This window comes from Ursus maritimus, unplaced genomic scaffold (assembly GCF_017311325.1).
Source record: "Ursus maritimus isolate PB19 unplaced genomic scaffold, ASM1731132v1 scaffold_25, whole genome shotgun sequence".
NCBI classification, from domain to species: domain Eukaryota; kingdom Metazoa; phylum Chordata; class Mammalia; order Carnivora; family Ursidae; genus Ursus; species Ursus maritimus.
Genome location: NW_024425008.1, coordinates 28,925,223 through 28,947,130, shown reverse-complemented (window position 1 = coordinate 28,947,130; position 21,908 = coordinate 28,925,223). Strand labels below are relative to the sequence as shown.

Here is a 21,908-nt window from a genome sequence, read left to right as displayed (position 1 = left end):
CAAAACCAGCTGCGAGAATAGGGTCTCCTACTACAGTCTGTTCCTAAAGAACAGAGAAGAAAGACCACCGCACGAGTGCTGGAGAGCCTGGACTTGAGTTCAGGCCCCACGACTCTCTAGCTATGCGTTCTTGGGCAACACATTAAACCTCTCTGAGCCTCGGCTTCCTCTACTGTAAAATGGGGCTACTTGGAATTCTCTGCCTGGACTGCCTTAGACAGATACTGCTCCGAATACAGTTCTATAGCACCAAACACAAAACAGGCTTTCCTCATCCCACCTCTAGGAATACGGGGGGGTGGGGAGCGGAGGGCCATTTATTACTGTCACCATGAGTAATAAGCTAAGGGGAAAAAAATCAGATAATGTCACTAATGATCTTAAATTACCTTATTTTGGAAACATGTAAGTTGATTTTTCCTTACCATCCATGGGACCTGATGGGCCACCCTTCTTTGTCACCAGCTGCCATGCACTTGGGAAAGACAAGCTAATTTATGATTGATTTATGAGTTTGAGGGAGAGAGCCGAACTGACATTGACAGAGAGAGTGCTACTGTTCCACCACAGGACTCCTATCCCCAAGCACAGAGAGCAAGGAGCTGACTACTTAAGAAATACAAATGTTTTTTGATCTGATTAAAAAATGGGCAGAGGACCTTCTTTTCCAAAGAAGACAAAGAAATACTCCACAGACATATGAAAAGATGCTCTACGTCACTAATCATCAGGGCGATGTGACTCAAAACCACCATGAGATACCACACCTGCTAGGACAGCGATTACCAAAAAGTGGGAGAGAACGTGTTGGTGAGGATGTAAAGAAAAGGGAATTTTTGTGCACTGCTGGTACAAATGGAAATTGCTGCAGCCGCTACGGACAACAGTATGGAGGTTCATCCAAGAATTAAGAGGAGAATTACCATATGATCCAGCAATCCGACTTCTGGGTATATATCCAAACGAAATGAAATCACTATCTCCAAGAGCCATCTGCACCCCCATGTTCACTGCAGCTTATTCACAATAACCAAGATATAGTAACGATCCGAGTGTCCATCTATGGATGAATGGATAAAGGATATATGACGTATATACACATACAGTGGAGTATCAGTCATAAAAAAGAAGGAAATCCTGCCATTTATGACAACGTGGATGGACCTGGAGGGCATTATGCGAAGCGAAGTAAGTCAGAGAAAGATACATAGTGTATGATCTCACTTACACGTGGAATCTCAAAAAGGCAAACTCACAGAAACAGAGCAGAATGGCGGTTGCTAGGGGTTGAAGGGTAGGGGAAATGGAGAGATGCTGGCCAAAGGGTACGAACTTCCCATTAGAAGATGAGTAAGTTCTGGGGGTCTAACATACAATATGGTGATTAACTATAGTGAACAATACTGTGGGGGCGCCTGGCTGGCTGTAACTCTTCATCTTGCGGTTGTTGAGTTCAAGCCCCATGTTGGGTGCAGAGATTACTTAAAAATAAAATCTTAAGGGCGCCTGGGTGGCTCAGTCGGTTAAGCGTCTGCCTTCGGCTCAGGTCATGATCCCAGGGTCCTGGGATCAAGCCCCGCATCTGGCTCCCTGCTTCTCCCTCTGGTCCTCACCCTGCTCCCACTCTCTCTCTCAAGTAAATAAATAAAATTTTTAAAAAATAATTAAAATAAAATAAAATCTTAAAAAAAAAAACACGACAATACTGTATTATAGTCTTGAAAACTGCTAAGAAGGGTAAATCTTAAATGTTCTCGCCACACCAAAAAATGGTAATTATGGGAGGTGACTGATGTGTTAACTAAGCCTGCCGTGGTAACCATTTCGCAATATATATGTATATCAAATCATCACATTGTATACCTCACACTTACACAATGTTACATGTCAATTATATCTCAGTACAGGTGGGGGGAGGGGTGGGGAGTCTTCATTGTTTTCTTTCTGAAAACTAAAACCCCTGGTACAACCTGAACACGGTCTCTTCCATATATAGAAGACCCAGTGAAGAAATGATTGAGTTTGTTTTTGTGGGCAGGAAAGATTCAGACGTGGCTGCTCAGCTGTGACCTCTGGGGCTATAAGCAAGGCATCCCTCATTCCTCCGATGGTGTGGAGATCCTGCTGTCGCCCACAATACTTGGGACCTAGCTGGAAAACGTGGCAGAGTACCAGGCCCCACTATCAGGGGCTGGGGGTGCCTGAAAGAAAGGACACTGTCACGAGACTCAGGCAGCCCAATAGCTTGACTTTAGGCAAATTACTCAACGTCTCGGGGTCACAGCTCTAAGGTTCCTTCAAGCTCTCATCTTATCTATAAACACAAAAGGGAGTTATGAATGACTGGAAACTGGAGACTATCACCGTTTCCCCCAACTACAATCTTTTTCTCCTCCTTCTTGGATTCTGAAGGTTACCAGAATGCAGAAACAAACAAAAATAAAATGTATCCAGATGGCCTGCACTCTCCGACTGACGTGGCAGGAGAAGATGAGCTACACAGACAGGAATAGGCAAATCGCGGAGAAAGACAAAGCAGTCGCATCTGCACTGTGCAATCTGGGATAACTTTTTCTTTTTTCAATAACACTTTTTCCTGTTACACTGCCTTATCAAGGCACATCAAGTTGCAACAGTCACAAGGATCTTCAGAGAAAGGTCTGAGTTACCAGATCAGTCAGTGCCAGGGCCCCACGGCCCCACTGGTATGGTTCAGGTCCCACGGTAGACAGATGGCAAGAGTCAGAGCCTCCGTAGCTGGCAAAACTCCAGAGGCAAACATTAGGCTTCCGACTACCTGAGGTCCAAGAACACCTTCCAGCTTGTTCAGTAGAGGAGTCTGAGTCCATCCAGAAGGGAGGAGGGGCAGAAAATGCAAGATTTCAGGGCACCTGGGTGGCTCAGTGGGTTAAGCTCAGGTTATGATCTCAGGGTCGTGAGATCAAGCCCTGTGTTGAGCTCCGTGCTGAGTGTGGAGCCTGCTTAAGATTCTCTCTCTCCCTCTGCCCCCACCCCCCCACTCCCTTTAAAAAAAAAAAGAAGAACAAAAGAATAAGGCAAGATTTCACAGCAACAAGGAATTGTATGCCAAGTCCTATACTGTGTGTGATTCGTGGGAGAGGGGAGGTAGGGAGCAGGAGAAGATGGAAAAAAGAAAAACAACAGTCCTCTGTTGTCCAGAATTCTACTGGGATTCTTATGTTTTTACAGAAAAAAAATATCAAAGGAGACCAAAAAAACCTCCAAAAACTAAAAAAACCCAAACCCCCCCCCATCTTAATTTCATTTGCTTCTAAGAAGGAAATTTAGGGATTAGGATAGGAAACAGATCGACTTTCCTTTGTATTTCAATGTTGAACTATTCTTACCTGAAGGTATATATCCCATTTTGAATTTTAAGTATCTATAGTGCAATTGGAGAGAATGGGACTAAAACACTGAAAATTCAAGTACAAGACAATTTATACTCAAAAGTACAAGATCACAAATTGTGGATTTAAAGACTGAGGGAATAAACGCAGCCTCTGGACTTACAATAATTACGATCAATACATGGAGCCCTTACCATGTGCCAGACGGTGCTAAGAGTTTCATTTAGATTATTTCACTGAATCCTCACCTCTACCCTATAAAATGAGATCCGTGGAATTATAATTATTCCCATTTAACATTAGCGAAAACGAAAGCACAAAGAGTTTATCGTTTGCGCAAGGTCCCAGCTAGCAAGTAACAGAGCCAAGACACAAACCACTTCTCACCCAGAGCTCACATGGGCTCATCTCCAATGAACGAGAGGGTTCACATCCTAAATGTGAGCTCTAAAGGAGAGTTTGGGCATTGTTTAGCTAATGTCGTGGGTTCGGGGGAGAGGTTATTAATGCATGGAAACAGGCGCAGTGCTGGAATCTATAAACGACCAAACCCACCATTTCCTGAGCACCTACTAAGTGCTGTGCCCACCAGATCTGAATAGCTACAGGCAATAAAGCCGCTGCACAGAGATGGAAATGGGGCAATCATGTTTCATGCTCCTGCCAAAAGAAGACCACAAAATTCAACATAAAATCTCTTTGGCCCACCCTGAATATTCCAGTCTTAGAAAAGACTGTGCAACAAAAATGCTAAGTTGGTTTGGGGAAGCCGGGAGGGGGAATGAAAAAGGCATTCCCTTTGACCTTGGCCGTAGACTGGTGCGGCGGGGAAAAGAGAAATATACTGCCTTCCTCCTGGGGCAAAAGCATTTTAATTATCAGCTGAGAGGCCAGCAGAGCCATAAAACTGGCCAGCTGTCCCATTCAATCAGGCCAAAGGCCATAACAAAACAAGGCAGCATTTCTCACGGGGCCAAGCACTGTGAGTTAACGCAGGTCCAGAGGGAGCGAGAGACACCGGCCTTTTCCACAAGAAGTCCAGACACAGTTGGAAGGGGCTGCGGGGTATCGATCCCCTTTTGTGGCTTCGGCTGAAATAAATCTGCCAGGGTCAGTGGGAATGGTAAAGCTACCCCCGGCCTACTTGGGAAAGGGAAGCTCAGGGCTGCCTAAAATCCTCATGCTACTTCAAAAAGGGAAACCCAGCTATATCCTGTGTCCACCTAAAATAACACGGAATAGAAAGACGTTTCTCCTTCTCCTTGGAAAGAGGAAAAAACGCGCAGCCCCATTAGTGAACGTGGCTCCCGTGTGACACGTGGCACGCGCTGCCGTATACCGTCTTCAAACAACACCGCTCTTCTGTATTGCCCACGTTTTACACACGAGGCTCCTGGAACCCCCAGAGGCTAGCCACTGCTCAGTGTCAGAGCTCAAGAAGTAGCTTTTCCAAGTCTCTCTGACTCCCAAGCTGGTGTTCCTTCCTTTAGACCACAGTGATTCCCAAAGCCGAGCTTAAGGGGAAATGCTTTCTTCTCAGATCAAAACCTCCAAGTTTCCTACAGAGAGCACAAATCCCAGGGATGAGCAATCCTCAGCTTCAATCTGTCTCATTTCTCGACCACACTGTCACGCTCCGGTGCCTCCACAGACACAGAGTCTCCCTGCAGCTCCGCTGGGGAGGGGGACAGAGGCACACAAACACCTACGTGGTCTCGAGTCCCACCTGAAAAAGACTTAGGTTGATTCAGAGCAGTGGGTGGGAAGGCAAGAGCAAAGCCCCAAGACACCAGGATGCCCCTCGCTCAGCCCCAAGGACAGAAGTGTCATTTGACTTACTGCGTCCTGCCTCCAGCCTCCAGGATGAAGGCTGCCTTTGGTTTATTGTGAATCTCTCCCTCATGATTCATGTGACCGGAGCATCTTCTCTCCGCAAGGCCATCTGTCATGCCCTGGGCAGCAAACGGGGAGGGGTGCACCTGTGAGCTCCTGTCAACTGTTTTCTCCCTAAACCACTTGGAGAACATTCCCCTCATCAGGAGCTTTGGTCCTTGCAACCAGAAGCCAGAAAGCGGGGGACCTGGGCGCGTGCTGGCCTGACACACACACAGACCACATAGTCGCCACCTTTTCCCAAACGCACGCACGCGCATAATGTCAGTCCTGGAAGGGACCTCAGAGACCATCTCATCCACACCTTTCATTTCGCCCACGAGGAATCTGAGGATCAGAGAGCACCCGGCCCGTCAGAGAGCACCCAAGGCAACCCGGCCCGTCAGTGCCAAGGGTAGCACGTGGGCCAGTGTTCCTTCTACGCCAATTCTCCTCTTACCCAGATGCCCAATTTAAGAAGTTCTCTATAACGGTGTCGATTCATAACCTTCTCAGAGTCTTGGATTAGTCAAAGTAGCAACCCTGTCCCCCCAAATGAACCCACATTCTGCACTGATTCTAAGGGTTTCAAGGGCGCTATGTTAACAGCCCTTCCCTCATAAGAAAAACAAGGATAGCTCTACACGGAGCTGATGGGGAATGGAAGGGGATTCCAAGGTAAGGAGACGGGAGACCTGGAGAGGAAGCGACATATTTTTCTTGCTGCAACAAGCCCACTCGCATCATCACCTGTGTCTCACCTTCTCCATCCACAAGCAACCCTGAGCTACCTCCCAGGAATGAAGTAAGACATCAGGTTAGGAATTGAAATTTTCCAAGGGACAAGGAGGAAAGGACAGGCAGGCTCTGGTCTCCTTAGAGATCCGGAAGCACAAATTTTGACCCTGAGCAATGACAGGGCCATGGACCGGCTGCAAGGGGTAGACAACACCACTTAGTCGTTACCAGGTTTGCCTGGGGAGAGATGTGGGAAAGAGAAGACATCATAATTTGACCTTCAGGGCAACAGCAGCTCAAATCAGAGGAAATGAAGGGGAAGACACTAAGGAATCATCTGGAATCAGAGCCCACAAACCTTTAAAAGCCCTTCTTGCCCTGAACCTGCCCCCTCACTGAGGCTGTTTTCCCCAAGATAACCGCTCAGGGTCCAGAATATCTACCAAGATCCTTCATCTTCTGCTACAACTGCAGCACGGGCTTTATTAGGTGCCTAACTGTTGCCCGGGGCCCAGGCCACCTCCTACACCACTGAGCATGCTGCAGAGAAGCTCCCAGAGCCACCAACGATGACGGCAGGCACTCCAGAGCAAGCTTGGGGAAGGATGGCAAATTTCCCTCCTGGTCCTCCTCGGCGGCCCCTCGACCCCCAGCAGGCACAGGAAAGGACCCTGGGAATGTCAAGGGCATCACCTGCCTCCTGGGGGACCATGCTCTCACTGGCCATTGGAGTCTGCTGGTCTCCCTGCCTGGACCGTCCTGGCCCTGCCCACCCTCACCCCTCACTGCTTTGTCTCATTAACTCCCCTTCGTTAACTCCCCTTCGCTCCCTCAGGAAATTCTCAGGCCACGGCATGCACCACAGTCCTGACTTAGGTCTCTCCCTGTGACCCCCCAGGGAGCTCCTTCAGGGTAGGGCAGATGTCTGTTACTGCTTACTATTATATTCTCAAGCACTCAAATTAACACACAAAGGAGAACCATCTTGTGCTGGGGATGGCCATGCCCAACGGGAAAAGGGAAAAGCAAGGTTCCCAGGCAACGTTAAGAGAACTGGGAGCTGCAACTCGACCCCTAGGTCAGACCACCTGGCCTCACCAGTTTCAACTGTTTGCTTTATTTCAGCTTTTATTTATTTATGTCTTTTGACTTGCAGAACATGCCTCTGTGTTCATGCAAATTGCTAGCCCTCAACTGAACGGAATTCTCTGTTACACGCCTGGTGGCCGCCGGCTAACCTTAGGTATTGCCTCCTACAACTGAAATGATCCAATTCATTGATCACTTGTGTGCGTTTGCCAGGGAAAATCCTCAAAACACGTCCAACACCCTCCAACTCTGAAAGAAAGAACTTGTAGCAAACAAAGAACCACAAAGACCAGAAATGGAAAGGAAAATGGGGAGAGAGACCCAGCAGCACCTAAGCCAGGTACTGTCAAACGTATCTCATTTGGGGATGCCTTCATGAGACATAAAAAAGTCACTACACACCTCTTAAAAAGGACTAGGAATTGGGTTCTCTAACCAATACTTTGCTGCCTCCCAGATCCATCCTGGCAATGTTTTACAGTTTCTTTTATTCTCCTATAGGAAAAACTGCTGTTATGGCTACTCCTCATCCTTTTCTAGGCAAGTCCTTCCTGCCACATTGCTCATGGCCAGGATCCCTGCACCCTACACACTTCTCCCATCCATTCATTCATTCCTGCACATCGGAATGTGCTCGACCTCAGTGTACAGGAAGAAGAACGCCAGCATCTGGAATCCAGTGGGTCACAGCATTCCGCAGCACACTCTCAGCCCGGAGAAATCCCCCCCAGGAAACACAGTGTCCAGTCCAGGTATAATGCAGGGCTTAGAATGTTACAGCCAGTCTGAGGTCAAGGGCGTGATGGAAGCTCTGTCTTCCTTCCACTTCCAAGAAAGGAAGGCTCCTGCTTCTTTATCTTGTGAACTCTTGAGAGAAGGCTGAGAAGTGCATAAAGCACAAGTGAGCACAGAAATTGAAGGGAGGGGTGCTACTCAGCCCGTAGCTGTCAAGAGGAGCAGCCAATCGAACAGGGCCACAAAACCAGAAGGGAGCATGTGAGGGGCAGGACCGGGACTTCACAAGGTGGGAACACAGGGCGTGCGCTGAGGCTGGATGGAGCCGACTGGCAGCGGATGCAGGTGGCAGGGGGCGTGGCCTGCTCCCGCAGCAGACACACTGCCAGTGAGTTATTTGGGGCCCGCATCCCGGAAGGGTGCAGAGAAAAAAGAGGGCAGAGGCATTGCAGGTTGGTAACAAATACACTGTGAAAATACCACCCTCGGCACCCGAAACGTTGACAAACTGGGACATTAGGAAAGGGGCAAGGGCCTGGAGCTTATAAAGGGGATGAAACACACGTCCGCACAAGTCCAGGAGGATGCAGGACATCCTCCGACGAGAGAAGGGGAGGTTTGACACTTTGAGATCCCATAAGCAGACCAGTTCAAGGGGTACTTTATTCATTCATTTACGCATTCATTCATATCCCTAGAAGCTAAAGACACAAAATCTATTTGGAGGTCTAGGAACGCTCCTGAAATCATAGCCAACAAGCAGAGGAGGCCAGGGCATGCAGGGCCAGGGCAGCCCACGGCAGGCCAGCTGCGCTTTGTTCGATCTTCCAACAGCCCACGCCGGACGGAGCGCACGCTCACTGCTCCATCATTCCTCCCAAGCCCTACAGCTTCACCCCAACTGCTTCACAAATGTACTGACCCGACCGGAAGACATCTGAGCTTGCAACCGCTGGCCCAGCAGCTCTAGTCCCTTGTCTCCCTCATGTTCTCCCACATGCTGTCAGGTACTGTGTGTTTAGCACCAGGTGACTATGTAGCACTGACCACAGTGATGGGCTGTTGGGAGGGAGCAGTCGCGTTTGCACTGAGCACAGGAAAACAGGTAGGGTTTGGACAGGCAGAGAGCCGAGGCAAGAGCACCTCTGAAAGCCAGGTTATTCCCACAGTGAGGGTGAGGGTGCTGAGTGCCTTGTGGCTAGGAGGCACAGAGCACATTCCAGAGGAAAGAGGAAACCAGCCTGGCTTACGGGGGAAGTGCCTTCAGAAGAAGGAGATAAGGCAGTGAAGACCTCATGAGAAGTTTCAACTGACATCACACCAAAGAAGGGAGGTGTGGGGGCGCCTGGGTGGCTCAGTCGTTAAGCAGCTGCCTTCGGCTCGGGTCATGATCCTGGGGTCCTGGGATCGAGCCCCGCATCGGGCTCCCTGCTCAGTGGGAAGCCTGCTTCTCCCTCTCCCACTCCCCCTGCTTGTGTTCCCTCTCTCGCTGTGTCTCTGTCAATTAAATAAAATCTTTAAAAAAAAAAAAAAAGAAGGCAGATGTGGCAAGTCCCAACCAAATGCAGCTCACCACTCACCTCTGCTTTCCAGCTATGAAACTACGAGTCAATCAGACCTTAAGGAAACGTGGACGCTATGGCTCTGTGAGTAGGGTAATACTATTCCTAACCCTGTAAAACCAAAGCGCTACGGGCTACATAAAATAATGCCGTGAAACGCCCCAGCCGCCCACCAGCAGTGTGCCAGCAACGGTGCGGTGACTGAGAACACAAGCAGAGGGGTCAGACCTGGCCACAAAGTCTGTTCTTGGGACTGGCGGCGAGACCCTGGAGAAATGGCTGACCCCGTCTGAGCCTCAGTTTCCTCCTTTGTAAAATAAACACATTCATCGTCTCTACTCTGCGGGACTGCTATGAGAATGAAAAGAGAACCGACACAAAAAGCTTCATGCTTAACCTTAAAGAGGGCACTCCATAAGCATCAACTGTATTATTATTATTATTATTATTATTACTATTATTACTATTATTATTATTGTTATACAGGGGTTCGGTTTAGTTAATGACGTATATCTAAGTAGTGGAATCCTGTGCAACCTTTAAATATCTTGTGGTGGAAGAATATTTATTTACGTAACATGTCACAATATGCGGACAAGTCGGGGGCACGAAAGCATGCTACAAGCAACACGGTTATTGGGATTTCCCGTGCACAATTCCGAGTAAAAACAAATATCCGTAAGTGCAAAAACTGGAGAAACACACAGCTGTTACCTCTCTGTTCTTCTGTGTTTTCTAAGAGGAAGAAAGAAGTTGTTTAATAATAGGGAAAAAAGCAATAACACAACCCTCACTTTGGGCAAGGCTTTTCATTTTCCAAAGCTTTTTCATATGACCTTGTTTTCACACTAATTTAACTTTTAACAACCGCTATTGAACTGTTATTCTGCCAAATGCCTTTAAGCCAAAATCCTGAGATCCATCTACGTAACCTTCCAACGGCCAATCTTTCCACTAAAAGACCATCTTTCCTTGACACCTTTGCTGACGATCAAGTGGCCAGTTTTTCCCAATTGAGGGAGCAGAGACACGAATCCATTATTAGAGCCAGGGCTTTCTGCAAGTAGTTTTAAGAAGTGATGTCTGAGTCAATGATGCAATGTGGTAAAGTACTAGAAGCCATTAGCTAAATCAGGGGTCTGGGCCACACGTCCCAGGGCCTGGCTAACCTTGTTTGGCTGTATGATGCTAAACATCCGAAATAAACAGTTCTTCCCAACGCATGTCCCACGTTAGGATTCCATGGGAAGACTGCCAGCTGCTTCCCCCACCAGCCCTGCTCTCACTGCCACCCAGATTAAAGTCCTGCATCTCCCAGCCTCCCCTGCGCCAGCCATGGCTATATGATTACATTCTGGCCAATTAATGCAAGCAGATGTGTTTCTGCTGGACTTCTGGGAGGACCACGGGAGCCAGCTCAGCTCCAGGAGTACCTTTTTCTGTGCTTCTGCTTTTCCTCCTCCTTTGGGCCTGTTACTTGGACCAAATAACTGGCATTTTCGCAGCCATCTCAGACCATAAGGCAAGCCTGAGGATGCAAGCCATGTACTGGGACGGAGTGAAAAACAGGAGCCTGGATCCCTGAGGACACTGGGATGTCCCTAACCCCTGCAGACTTCTTTTCAAAGACGAATGAACATACACGTTGTTTTAGCCGCTGTTATTCTGGTTTTTAGGTTATGTGCTGTCAAACCTAAACTTACTGAGGATTATATATCAACATACGATGCTGCAGACATTCCACTGCCAGTTAACCGCAGTGACTTTTTAAAGTAGGTGACCAGGATAGTAAAGCATTGTAATTAATCACCTTTCCACTGAGCCTTTTGCAACAGTTAGATGTCTGTCACCAACTACTTTCTTTTTTCCACAAAGACAGCCCACATATATACATCTCTTCTCCCTAGTGGACCTAAGTCAACCAACACATACGATTCCTAGAGTTCTCCCCTCACATGGCAGCGACCAAAATCCAACTCTCTAGAACCCTTAATAACAACCAAGAGAGGGACACGTGGGTGGCTCAGCTGGCTGGGCGTCTGCCTTCGGCTCAGGTCGTGATCCCAGGGTCCTGAGATCGAGCCCCACAACGGGCTCCCTGCTCAGCGGGGAGCCTGCTTCTCCCTCTTCTCCCCACTCATGCTCGCTCTCTCTCTCTCTCAAATAAATAAAATCTTAAACAGACAAAAACCCCTAGAGACACAAGCCAGCATCCTCAAGTCTGCAAAACACAGAGAAATTGTGACTCTCCAACGGGCGGGTAAAAACTAGCATAACATTTCCAAAATGATTTTTTAAGTCATGCACACAGAGCACTGGAGTAAAAACAACAGTGACATCAAGACTCATACTGGATTCACACAATCCCAGGCAAACAGCCACCACAGACCAATGTCAAGGAGCTACCCCAACACCCCTGTGAGATTTACAGCAGGCATCAATATCAGCACCAACCACACAGCCCAATGGACTCCGCACATTCCCGGGCATCGGCAACCCTGATGAGGTCAAGGGTCAGACTATACCACGTGTAAGTCCAACCCGGCCACAGCACAGTACACCAGAGCCCACTAAAGACAAAGAAAGAACAGGGTTTTTTCTCCCCAGTGACAGAATGACACTGAGGTCTCTTGCCACCTCTTGCAAACGGCAGAACTTTGGCAAGCTAACTTTTCCTTCACAAGAGCCTGGACCTTCAAACGCAAATCTCACGGAACATAAAACCTGGTGGTTACAGCTTGAAATTACACCCAAATTTGAAACTTCCTGGAGGAAATGGTTGACTTTTACAATTCCATCATTCTAGCCCAAGTTTTTCAAAGGACTCAATACGTACGATTAAAGCACTCTGCTTATGTCTTCCAGCATAAGGATATAAGAAAAAATAAAGGTCAGCTTATCTGCCACATTTTCTACCAACACATCTGCTTATTCTTACCCCATCATCCAAAGCAATGTCTAGGCAGAAATGTGAAAAGGGTCACCAAAAGTTTTAATTTCATGTGTTTAAAGAACAGAATCTGAGAGGAGGGATGAGAATAATCATGTTTTATTTTACGGAACTTAAATCCTTCATATGCATTATATATAATGTTCCATGCTCTTACAACGATGAATTTTTCTATTATTAAGGGAGAAGAGGGCTGAGGTAGAAGAGAGAAGGGTAAGAAAGGCTATTTTAAAGTAAATTGGAAAATCTATTTGTGTGTGGGTATGTCTATATGTATAATTATAGGTGTATATATATTTATATAAACATATTTACTTTAAAAATGTCTGGGAGGATATGCCAAATGTAAGTTATACTCCCTGAAGGAAAACATTATTGGTTACTTTCTCTTTTTTATCTACACTGCTTAATTTTTGTACAACAAAAACATCTACTACTTAAATAACTTTAAAATGTATTTTTAAACGTAAACATTCACAGTAGTATCGATGGAAAAATAAACCACATCTGGAACAGCTCAGAACAAAACAAAGTCTGAAGGATTTCTGGGCTCAATGCCGAAGGAAACAGAGAGTGAAGTTCCTGGGACCCACACCACTCCCCCAAACCTTAACACCTGCCTCTCCACACAGGATGCTCAAAGTGATTTTAAGCATATCCTATTTAACAAATGTTATCCTCTCCACCACACAGTTCAGGCAAAAGAGAGCACAAATTACCACACAAAAGAGGCACAGTCCCAGTGCCTGCAGATTCCAAGGGAAGAGACTGGTTTCCACCAAATCACCATGTAATTATGTACTTGCTTTACAATCCAGTTTATGGATTCCGGATGTTTAATAAACAGTTACTTCTCAGTTCCCTGCTATTAAACACTAAGTAGTTACAACAATTAATTAATAAGACCCGTAGGCTATCAGGAGTCTATAATACTACCAGCCAGGTCACGCTCTCCCAGTGGACACCGTCACCTGAATCGGCCCCAGAGCTTAAACAGCATGCCTATTCTTCCTTACAGTCCCTTCTCTGGGGGGTACCTCAAGTTGGGGTGGTCAGGTAGAATGTAAATAGGCGTTATAGTTACCTGTTGTTTCACCAAAGAGGGAAACCCCTTTTGTAATTACAGACACACTTCCCTAAAGTGGAAAAATATATCTATTTATCTATGTATCTCTCTCTCTATCTGTATGTGGATATATATTGCACAGCATAGCAGAATTATACACCACCAACCTTGCCTGCTAATATGAGCTCAGAATTATTCCAAACCCCTGAGGTGCCTCATTCTTCTCTTTCTAAACCAAATTTTCCTGGCACTCATTCCGCCCCTACATCTCAACTCAAGGATGGAAATGGTTTTAAGCAAGGAGTTTCAATGCCCATTGAGATTCCTTTAGGAATCCACTCCCACCAAAGCCATGGACTGAGTATAAAAGTACTCTTGAGCCCTCCAGCCCCACCTCGTCATACTCACTGTTACTGGACTTAAGGTCGCGGTGGATGATGGGGACAATTGCCTCATCGTGTAAGTAGTTCATCCCTCTGGCAATCTGCACAGCCCAGTTCACCAGGATGTCTGGGGGAATCCTTTTCCCAGATAACACTCTATTCAAAGGCCCTCCACGTGCAAACTCCATGACCAAGCAGAGGTTGGGTTCCTTCAGACACACACCCCTAAGGGCAATGATGTTGGGGTGCTTCAGCATGGCGAAGAGCTTGGCCTCCTGGCGAACATTCTCTATAGTCTGGCTGATGTCCTCATCAGGGTCATGGCGAGCTGCTTTCACGGCAACCTCATCCCCTATCCAGAAAGCACGATAGACCTTCCCAAAGCCCCCGATGCCAATAATCTCTTCCAGGGTTAGCTCTGCAAAATCAATCTCTAACACTGAGAAAGAGAAGAAAAAAAGAAGTCAAAAACATTCTGAAAACACCACTGAATCACCCATTTACCAATGGGTAAACATAGCAAGTTATCTGTTCACTTGGCTTTTTTGTCTTCCCACTGTAAGGTAAGCTCCATCGAGGCAAGAAATGTGGCTACCCTATTTTCTGTTGCATTATTCTTAATGACCAGCACATGTGGGCATTCAATAAATATTCATGTAATAATTTCTACTTGGAACATCATGCGGAATGTCAAACCATGACAAACCATTTTAACTAAAGGGAACAGAGGGAGATCATTTTTGGGAGACTTATTCATTTTACTGTGTCCTAGATGGTGAGAAGCATACAATCCAACGACAAGACAGACACACAACAACCAAACCACAGTGCGAACAGAGCCTTCGTAGCTCTATGATCAGATTAGGAAAACCACCAACTCCCACTGCAGGACAAGATTAAGAGGGTGAGTGGGAAGGGATTCTCAGGGAAGGCAACACTGGGAATGAGTGGGAGGGAGAGTGCCTGGCTGGCTCAGTCGGTAGAGTGCGCAACTTTGGATTTCGGGGTTGTGAGTTTCAGTTCCATGTTGGGCGTAGAGATTACTTAAAAATAAAATCTAAAAAAAAAAAAAAAAGAAAGAAAAAGAAAGAATGAGTGGGACGAATCTCATCAGGCAGCAAAGATCAGGACGGAGAAGGACAATCCAGGCAAAGGGAAGGTCATGAGCAAGAACATGAGGTATAAGAATATATGGCATATCAAGAATTTCAAGGAGTCTGGCTGGTGTGGCTGGATTATATGTGTTAGGATAGGAGATGAGGCTCAGGGTCTTGTTGGGGTCAGCTAGGCTGTGAAATGGTTTTAAAGTCATTCTGAGAGGCTTGAACTTCACACTGTGAATGATAGGACTCAATGCATTTTTAAGTAGGGGAGTGTTACTAGACTGTGATTTAGAAAGGACATCAATTCTGGCAGCCATGGGGATATAACCTGGAGGACAGGGAGCCTACTCCAAAAGGAACCAGTAAGGAGGCCACTGAAGTAACCCAGGCACCCAAGCACAGGGTCTGAATATCAGCAGCAGGCGAGACGGAGAGTGTGGAGTAAATTGGGAAGATATTTTCAAAACGTGATTCTACCAGGACCTGGTGACTAAGATGTGCAGGAGAGGAGCCTCCCAGGGGACATGTCACTCCAGAAGTCACCTGCTCCACAGCTCTATCCCTGATGTCCCCAAGTACCACACCCAACCACTCATCTCCTTTCCAATGCAGAGTATGAACTGAGGGTACCTGGTGATACCTTCGGGCTGCTTGGAAAGACTTCCATGGATAGATCATAACAGCGACCAGTGATTACAAATCTTGGGCTAGATAAGGTGTTGCTACAGAAGTAAAGTGCTATTTCATGTTTCTCTCATGAAAACCCTGTGCTCTGTCTTCTCAGTCTCTTTGTCTTCACGTGGCTGACTCATACTCAACCCTCAGGTCTCAGCTTAAACAAAATCTCCTAGAGGAACTTTTCCGAAACCCCGCCTAAATGAGGTCAGGCCCCCATCAAACGCGTCCATAACAGTCTCTGTTTGGCAAGACCCAACAAGGTTTAATTACTTGTTCAGTGCCTGCTGTCCTGCTAGATTGTGAGATCCACAAGGGCAGATTCTGTCTGCTTTATTCTCCACTGTACTCACCCTGCTGAACATTCAGCAGGTAAGCGACAGAGTAAAATTGGAGGTGGGGGGGTGGGGGGGTCCATCTCAGTAGGAAATAAACCAAACTCAAATCTGAAAAATTTTTTAAAAATGCATTGGACCTCCTGAAACAGAGAGAACATAGTCAGTTTGTTTAAAAAAAACAAAACAACAACAACAACCAAAAAAAACCTAAGAAAACAAAGATCTATTTCTGAACTTTTGCCAAGACCGAAAGAGGAACTGCCCACTGCTGGCTGTTCCCATCCTTCCTCAGCCAGCTCCAGGATGCCTCCAACCTCCACTCGCATGCCGGTGGTGCTCAAAACTCTATTCTTGCTTAATTAGAGTATTCATCCTATCTAGGGCTAATATTTGTTTGTATTTTACAATGCAACAGGCAGTCTGCACAAAAGAATACAAAAAGACATACAATAAGTATAGCCCATCTTGACCCCCAAAATTGCAATTTCAAGCTTTCACCTCACCTGGCACTCCTCATGAAGAATAAATGTTACAGCTGGCCCTGCACACTAACAATCGACGTCCACTCTAAAATCCTCTAGCATATCTTGTAGTACAGAGGCCAGAAAGCGAAGAACTACATTTCCCAGACTCCCTGATGGCTACAGGTCTGCTTCTGCCAGTTAGATGTATGAGATATGGAAGGCAGAAGTGAGATGGACACCATCTTCTTACCATTTCTCCTGGCAAGCATGGCTGTGGAGAAGTGGGATTTTTCTGCATGTCAGTGTCTAATCACTAACTCTGGGCAGATGTAGAAAGGAATGCTGCAAGGCCAAGTGGTTGCCTAATCTCTGGACAACAACTACAAAAGGGTGTTCTTGAAATCGACAGCTTCAATGTCAACTCCTGATTCTGTACGTTCCCAATTAGGGAACAGTAGCTTGCTGGGTGGGTTAGGTCTGCAATGTTCTGGGAGTTGTTCCCATAGGTCCAGCTAAGAGCCCCTTCTCCCTGCCCATCCAACAATTCTGTAAGCACCCAATTTCCTGGGCTAAATCACTTTCTGCTTAAAATATCTTAAGTGTTCCTGGGTCCTAAAATGAACCCTGATTACTAATTCTTGTCTTATCTTGTCTATATGAATGAGAAAAACAACGTGTATATTAAGGAGAGATAAGAAACCCTCTTGGAGAAATACGTAAATTATGTTATGAGTCTCCTTGGTCATAGAGGGAAAGAACATTCACTTTTTCTAACAGCTTTTACACTAATGAAAAGATATCTATCTCTTTAACAAGTCTGCATTCACACATCTTATTTCCTCAACTGAATATATGAATTTTCCTTAAGGGAATTAACTGTTGTATTTTTCTCTTATATCCTTCCTCCTTTCCTCTGGTCTGAAGCATAGTTGTGAACACATAGGATGTGTTAAATATTTATTTAAATGTATAAGGATTTAAAAGAAGTGATTCTGAACCTGGGTGCTGAAGGGACAGCTCCTCAGATGGCATTTCAGAAGAGACGGAAAACCTCTGTGGGGAAGGGAGAGCAATAGTCTCTCTCTGGGTAGAACAGAAACACTCAGGTACATGCTAACTAGTTAAGGAAATATTATGACCAACCTTCAAGAAAAGTATAGAACACAGCTTGCAAGCAGATAGAAGACAGAAGAGTGGGGACTGGGGGGAGGGTACTTTCTTTTCCCTTCCCTGTGAAGAAGTCGCTTTGGGTAGGACCTAGACCTTCAGCTGCAGCTGAGAGAATGTGGGGCTCTCCTTTCCCACAGTCAAGACCTGGTTTTAAGTAAGAATCAGGTCAAGTCAGATTCAGCACATTTTTCAGTTTCTATGGATGGATATTTCCAGGAATATCAGGAACAAAACCTTATTTCTTTCATTTTTGTCATCAAGATGTTATTCTCTCTCAACTGCATTCTTGAAAACTAAACATACAGGCACATTCTGGTAGGTTTGGGGCAAGTGAATGATACATACCTCACTCATTTAAAAATCCCAAGTACCCCTGAAAATACACCCTTATATTTCTAGTGGATGCAAGAAAAAAATGTAAATTAGTAAAAATCTTAATTAATGCCCTGCTTGAAAACAGACACAATTCTCCTGTAAGAGAAACTTTTTTTTTTAATACCTAGGACTATATATGTCCCAAGATGATAAATTTGGAACTGTATATTTTTCCTCTTTCACTAAAAAAAAAAGATGAGTGAGCTCCTAGGTTATTCATATTTGTCAGCACCATGGAGAGCTAAACTTTCATATCTACATTGGAGGGGATAAAGGCACTATATAAATATTAGATGATTTCTAAATATCTATTATTTTTTTTTATTTGTCACAAGATTTGGTAATTTCCCCCTCTTCTGTTCTGAGTAAAGTTTGAAACAAAATTTTCAATTTGAAAAGCAATATTTAAAACTGAAAGTGGGGGCGCCTGGGTGGCACAGTCGTTAAGCGTCTGCCTTCGGCTCAGGGAGTGATCCTGGCGTTATGGGATCGAGCCCCACGTCAGGCTCCTCCACTATGAGCCTGCTTCTTCCTCTCCCACTCCCCCTGCTTGTGTTCCCTCTCTCGCTGGCTGTCTCTATCTCTGTCAAATAAATAAATAAAATCTTTAAAAAAAAAAAAGATAAAAAGATAAAACTAAAAGTGAACATTCTTACTTAACTGTCTGCTATTCGTAATCTAACGTCACAATTCATGCCCCAGAAGAGAAGTTCAAAAGGGTAACTGAGGAAAAGCTGTCAGTGGCTCAATTTCATTACAAGTTTTTGGAAACAAGGTTGTCAATTACTTTATTTTCTGAGTGACACTAACTAAAATGGTGGATGCAGGACACCCATCAGAGCACCTGTTAGCAATTTCCCACGTCATCTTTATCAAAGCATTGTACCAACATGGTGTATTTATATCACCAATCTCCCTCAGGTGTGACTTATAAGCAACTCCTTATCTTACCATTTCTTTATCTCCTGGTACTTTTTTTAAGTTTTATTTATTTAAGTAATCTCTACACCCTACGCAGGTCTTGAACACATGACCCCCAGCTCAAGAGTTGCATGCTCCACCAACTCAACCAGCTAAGCACCCCTACCTCCTGGCATTTAATACGGTATCTATCCTTTGCTAGGCACTCTAATTAGTTTTTGAATAGAATTAAATTTTCTGAATTATCAAGAATTAATTCCATTCAAGTTCAGAACTCCTGATGAGACTAAATAAAATAACTTACCAGGGCCTTCAAATGTCATGTTCTTCAAGTCAATTCTTTCAATAAGCACAAAGTACTTCCTACTTTCTTATCATCTGAGTTCTAGATACAGAAATCTAGTCTATCTAAGGTAACTTTTGTCACAATAAAGATAAAGTCCTGGGCACCCAAGGAAGAAGGAGCTGCTGACGTAGCACGCTGTGGCCACGGCTGGTGTTCTGCAGATGAGTTTTTCCAGCCCAAGTCACATTCACTCCTGACTGCTCTGACACCTGGGGGCACAGAGATGGAAGAAACGGGGTTCCTGCTCAGGAGCCTCACACAGCCCTCCCACTCTGACATTAGCTGTACAAAAGAAAATCACAAAACATCCCCCATAAAGAACCTCGAACCTTTGATTTATGTATAAAGAATTGCACTAATATGCCAGACGATTCTTCCAGTATCTCTTCCGGTATGTGACCGAGCTCCTCTTCAGCACTATTTCAGACACTACGCTAGGACCCTTAGCCTTCACCTTCCCAGTACTAGAGCCAAAAAGATTTAACACCCAGAAACCATTTAAAATCATTTGTTGCCTCCAGGCATTATAAAGATCAAAATGTAGAAACAGGAAGTTTTACACTGTATGAGAGGGAGAGAGAAAGGGAGCTAAGGATGTGAACGTCAATTTGATGGTCAAAACACCAATAAAGAAGGAGAATAGAAAAATAAGGAAGAGGTTATGATTTTCATATTAGGTGATGGTACTTAAAGAAAACATCTTAAATAAAGTAACGCAAATGTTCAGGTGAAAATGAGTTACAGGACTGAAAGATAAATGTTATAAACGAAATTCAGAAACTAAATGCCTAACGTTGGCCCTTGGTAACGATTTTTTTTAATTAACTAAAATGCAAAGTATACAAAATATGGAGTAAACAATAATAAATATGTATTAACAATATCTTGTAGCAGGGAAGAAATTATGGAGATCCTCAAATATAGAACAATGTAAACTACACAAGAAGATATTTACATTTTCTAAAACCACCTAGCAGAACTAAGGGATTCCAATGGCAATTTAAGTCCTTTGAAAAAAACAAAGGAAATGTCATTGCAGGGTGTGGAACAGGGGGCTCCTGGGAAATTGGTGAAAACCAGGACACGGGGAAGAAAGGCCCTGGGAGGGACCCGTGGGCATGGTCCCCTTGAGATTTGGCAAATACCAAATATAGGCAAGGATCTAGGGTGAGAAGAAAGGAAAAAATGTATTATCCGAACAGCCTGGGTGTCAAGGGACTGGGATTTAGTCACTGTACCCTGTGTTCCTGATCTCTCATGGGGAAAGGACATACTTTTCCCTCTCCAATCATTTCTCCACCCATCATCACCTGCTTCTTCACACACTCGCACCCTTCTCAGCACATCATTCAGTGAGACTCCTAAAGGTACAACTTCTGAGATACAAGATTGCGATCCAAAAAATCAACACGACATTTCAAAGGCACTTCAGCCTTGAGTTCGCACAGGCTTCCGGGACTTGAGAGCCAGCCCAGCCAGCCCTGCGGGAGACACCCCCTTCTGCTTCAAAGCAAATGCCTTGAAGGGGCGGGGACAGGCGGTAGAAGAGGTCAGGAAGGTCCCTGATTTGGGAACTAAGGTTATGACAGAAACTACCAGCTGGCCTGAAATCCTTCCAGATTTGGGAAAGCCGGGAGTGCGAAATGGGGAGATTCTCATGCTGGGGCTTCAGGATGTGGAAGGCAGAAGCCGTGGCTGAGGTGGTCAGATGAAGGTTAAGAAGCCCAAGCGCCTGAGGTTCTGGGCAAGGCCTGCAGCGTCTCTATCGTACCCATCGCACCCACCAGAGCAGCCCCTGCAACCCGAGCGCGCGCACACACACCCACCCCCAGGTCAACCATTCCCCACGCGCTCTGCGACCACCCCCTAGGCCTCCAGCCCCCCTTCCCCGCCAGGCTCCGCGGCCCCGCCTTCGCCTTACACTGAATGGGCGGGTAGCAACTGGGGTCCTCGCCGCCGTGCTGGCAACGACTGGAGAAGGCGCTGCGCGGGGTCACGTAGTTGCTGGGGAAGATGCCCACCCGCTGGTGCAGCTGCCCGGTCCACCAGCCCTCGTCGCCGGACACCTGCGAGTCCTTGGACAGCACCTCCACCACGTCGCCCAGCCGCAGGGTCAGCTCGTCCTCGCCCGCCGCCTCGTACTCGAACACGGCCGTCCAGTAGGGCAGTGGTGCATCGGAACCCAGCTCCCCCGGGGCCGCCGCCGCCGCCTCCTCCTCCTCTTCCTCTTCCTCCTCGGCCCCAGCCCCCGCTCCATCCTCCCCCGGCGGGGCGGCAGCGGCGGCGCTCGCCAGGCAGCCGAGAAGCGCTCTGGAGGGCTCCATGGAACGGCCGATCCATAGGGTGCGGGGCTGCCGCCGCCCGCAGGAGCCGCCGCCGCCTATTGTTCATGCGGCTCCGCAGAGCTGGGGGGACCCCCCTCCCCCGACGGCGGCCGCAGGTAGGGCCCGGGCTGGCGGGGCGGGTAGAGCCGGCTCGCTGGGGCTGGCGCGGCGCGGCGCGGCGACAAGTGCGCCTAGAGGGAGTGCTCACCGCGGCATGGGGGCGCGGTGGAGCCCCCGCCTTCGTGCTCGCCCCCCGGGGGCGGCCTGGCCACCTCCGCCGCGGGTACCTGCTCGCGCAGCCGGTGCCCGCCGCCGCGCGCCGGCCGCCGCTCCCCTCTCCGCGCCGCGCCCCGCCCCCAGCGCCGCCCGCACGCCCGGGACCACCTGACGCGGGCCTGGCTCCGCCCCAGCCCTGCGGACCTGAAG

At 46.8% G+C, this 21,908-nt stretch overlaps 1 protein-coding gene across 3 annotated transcripts in view; it reads right to left on the bottom strand.

Moving 5' to 3' along the window:
- MAP3K9 (mitogen-activated protein kinase kinase kinase 9) overlaps positions 1-21,482 on the bottom strand; it is a 75,669-nt gene extending 54,187 nt beyond the window's left edge. For all 3 annotated transcript variants that reach the window (XM_040641715.1, XM_040641714.1, XM_040641713.1), the window contains exons 1-2: positions 21,080-21,482; positions 13,792-14,205 (exon numbers count right to left, since the gene is read on the bottom strand). In XM_040641715.1, the coding sequence (XP_040497649.1) occupies positions 13,792-14,205; positions 21,080-21,482 (817 nt within the window). The remainder of the gene's footprint in view (positions 1-13,791; positions 14,206-21,079) is intronic.
- Between the last annotated feature and the right edge of the window lie 426 nt (positions 21,483-21,908).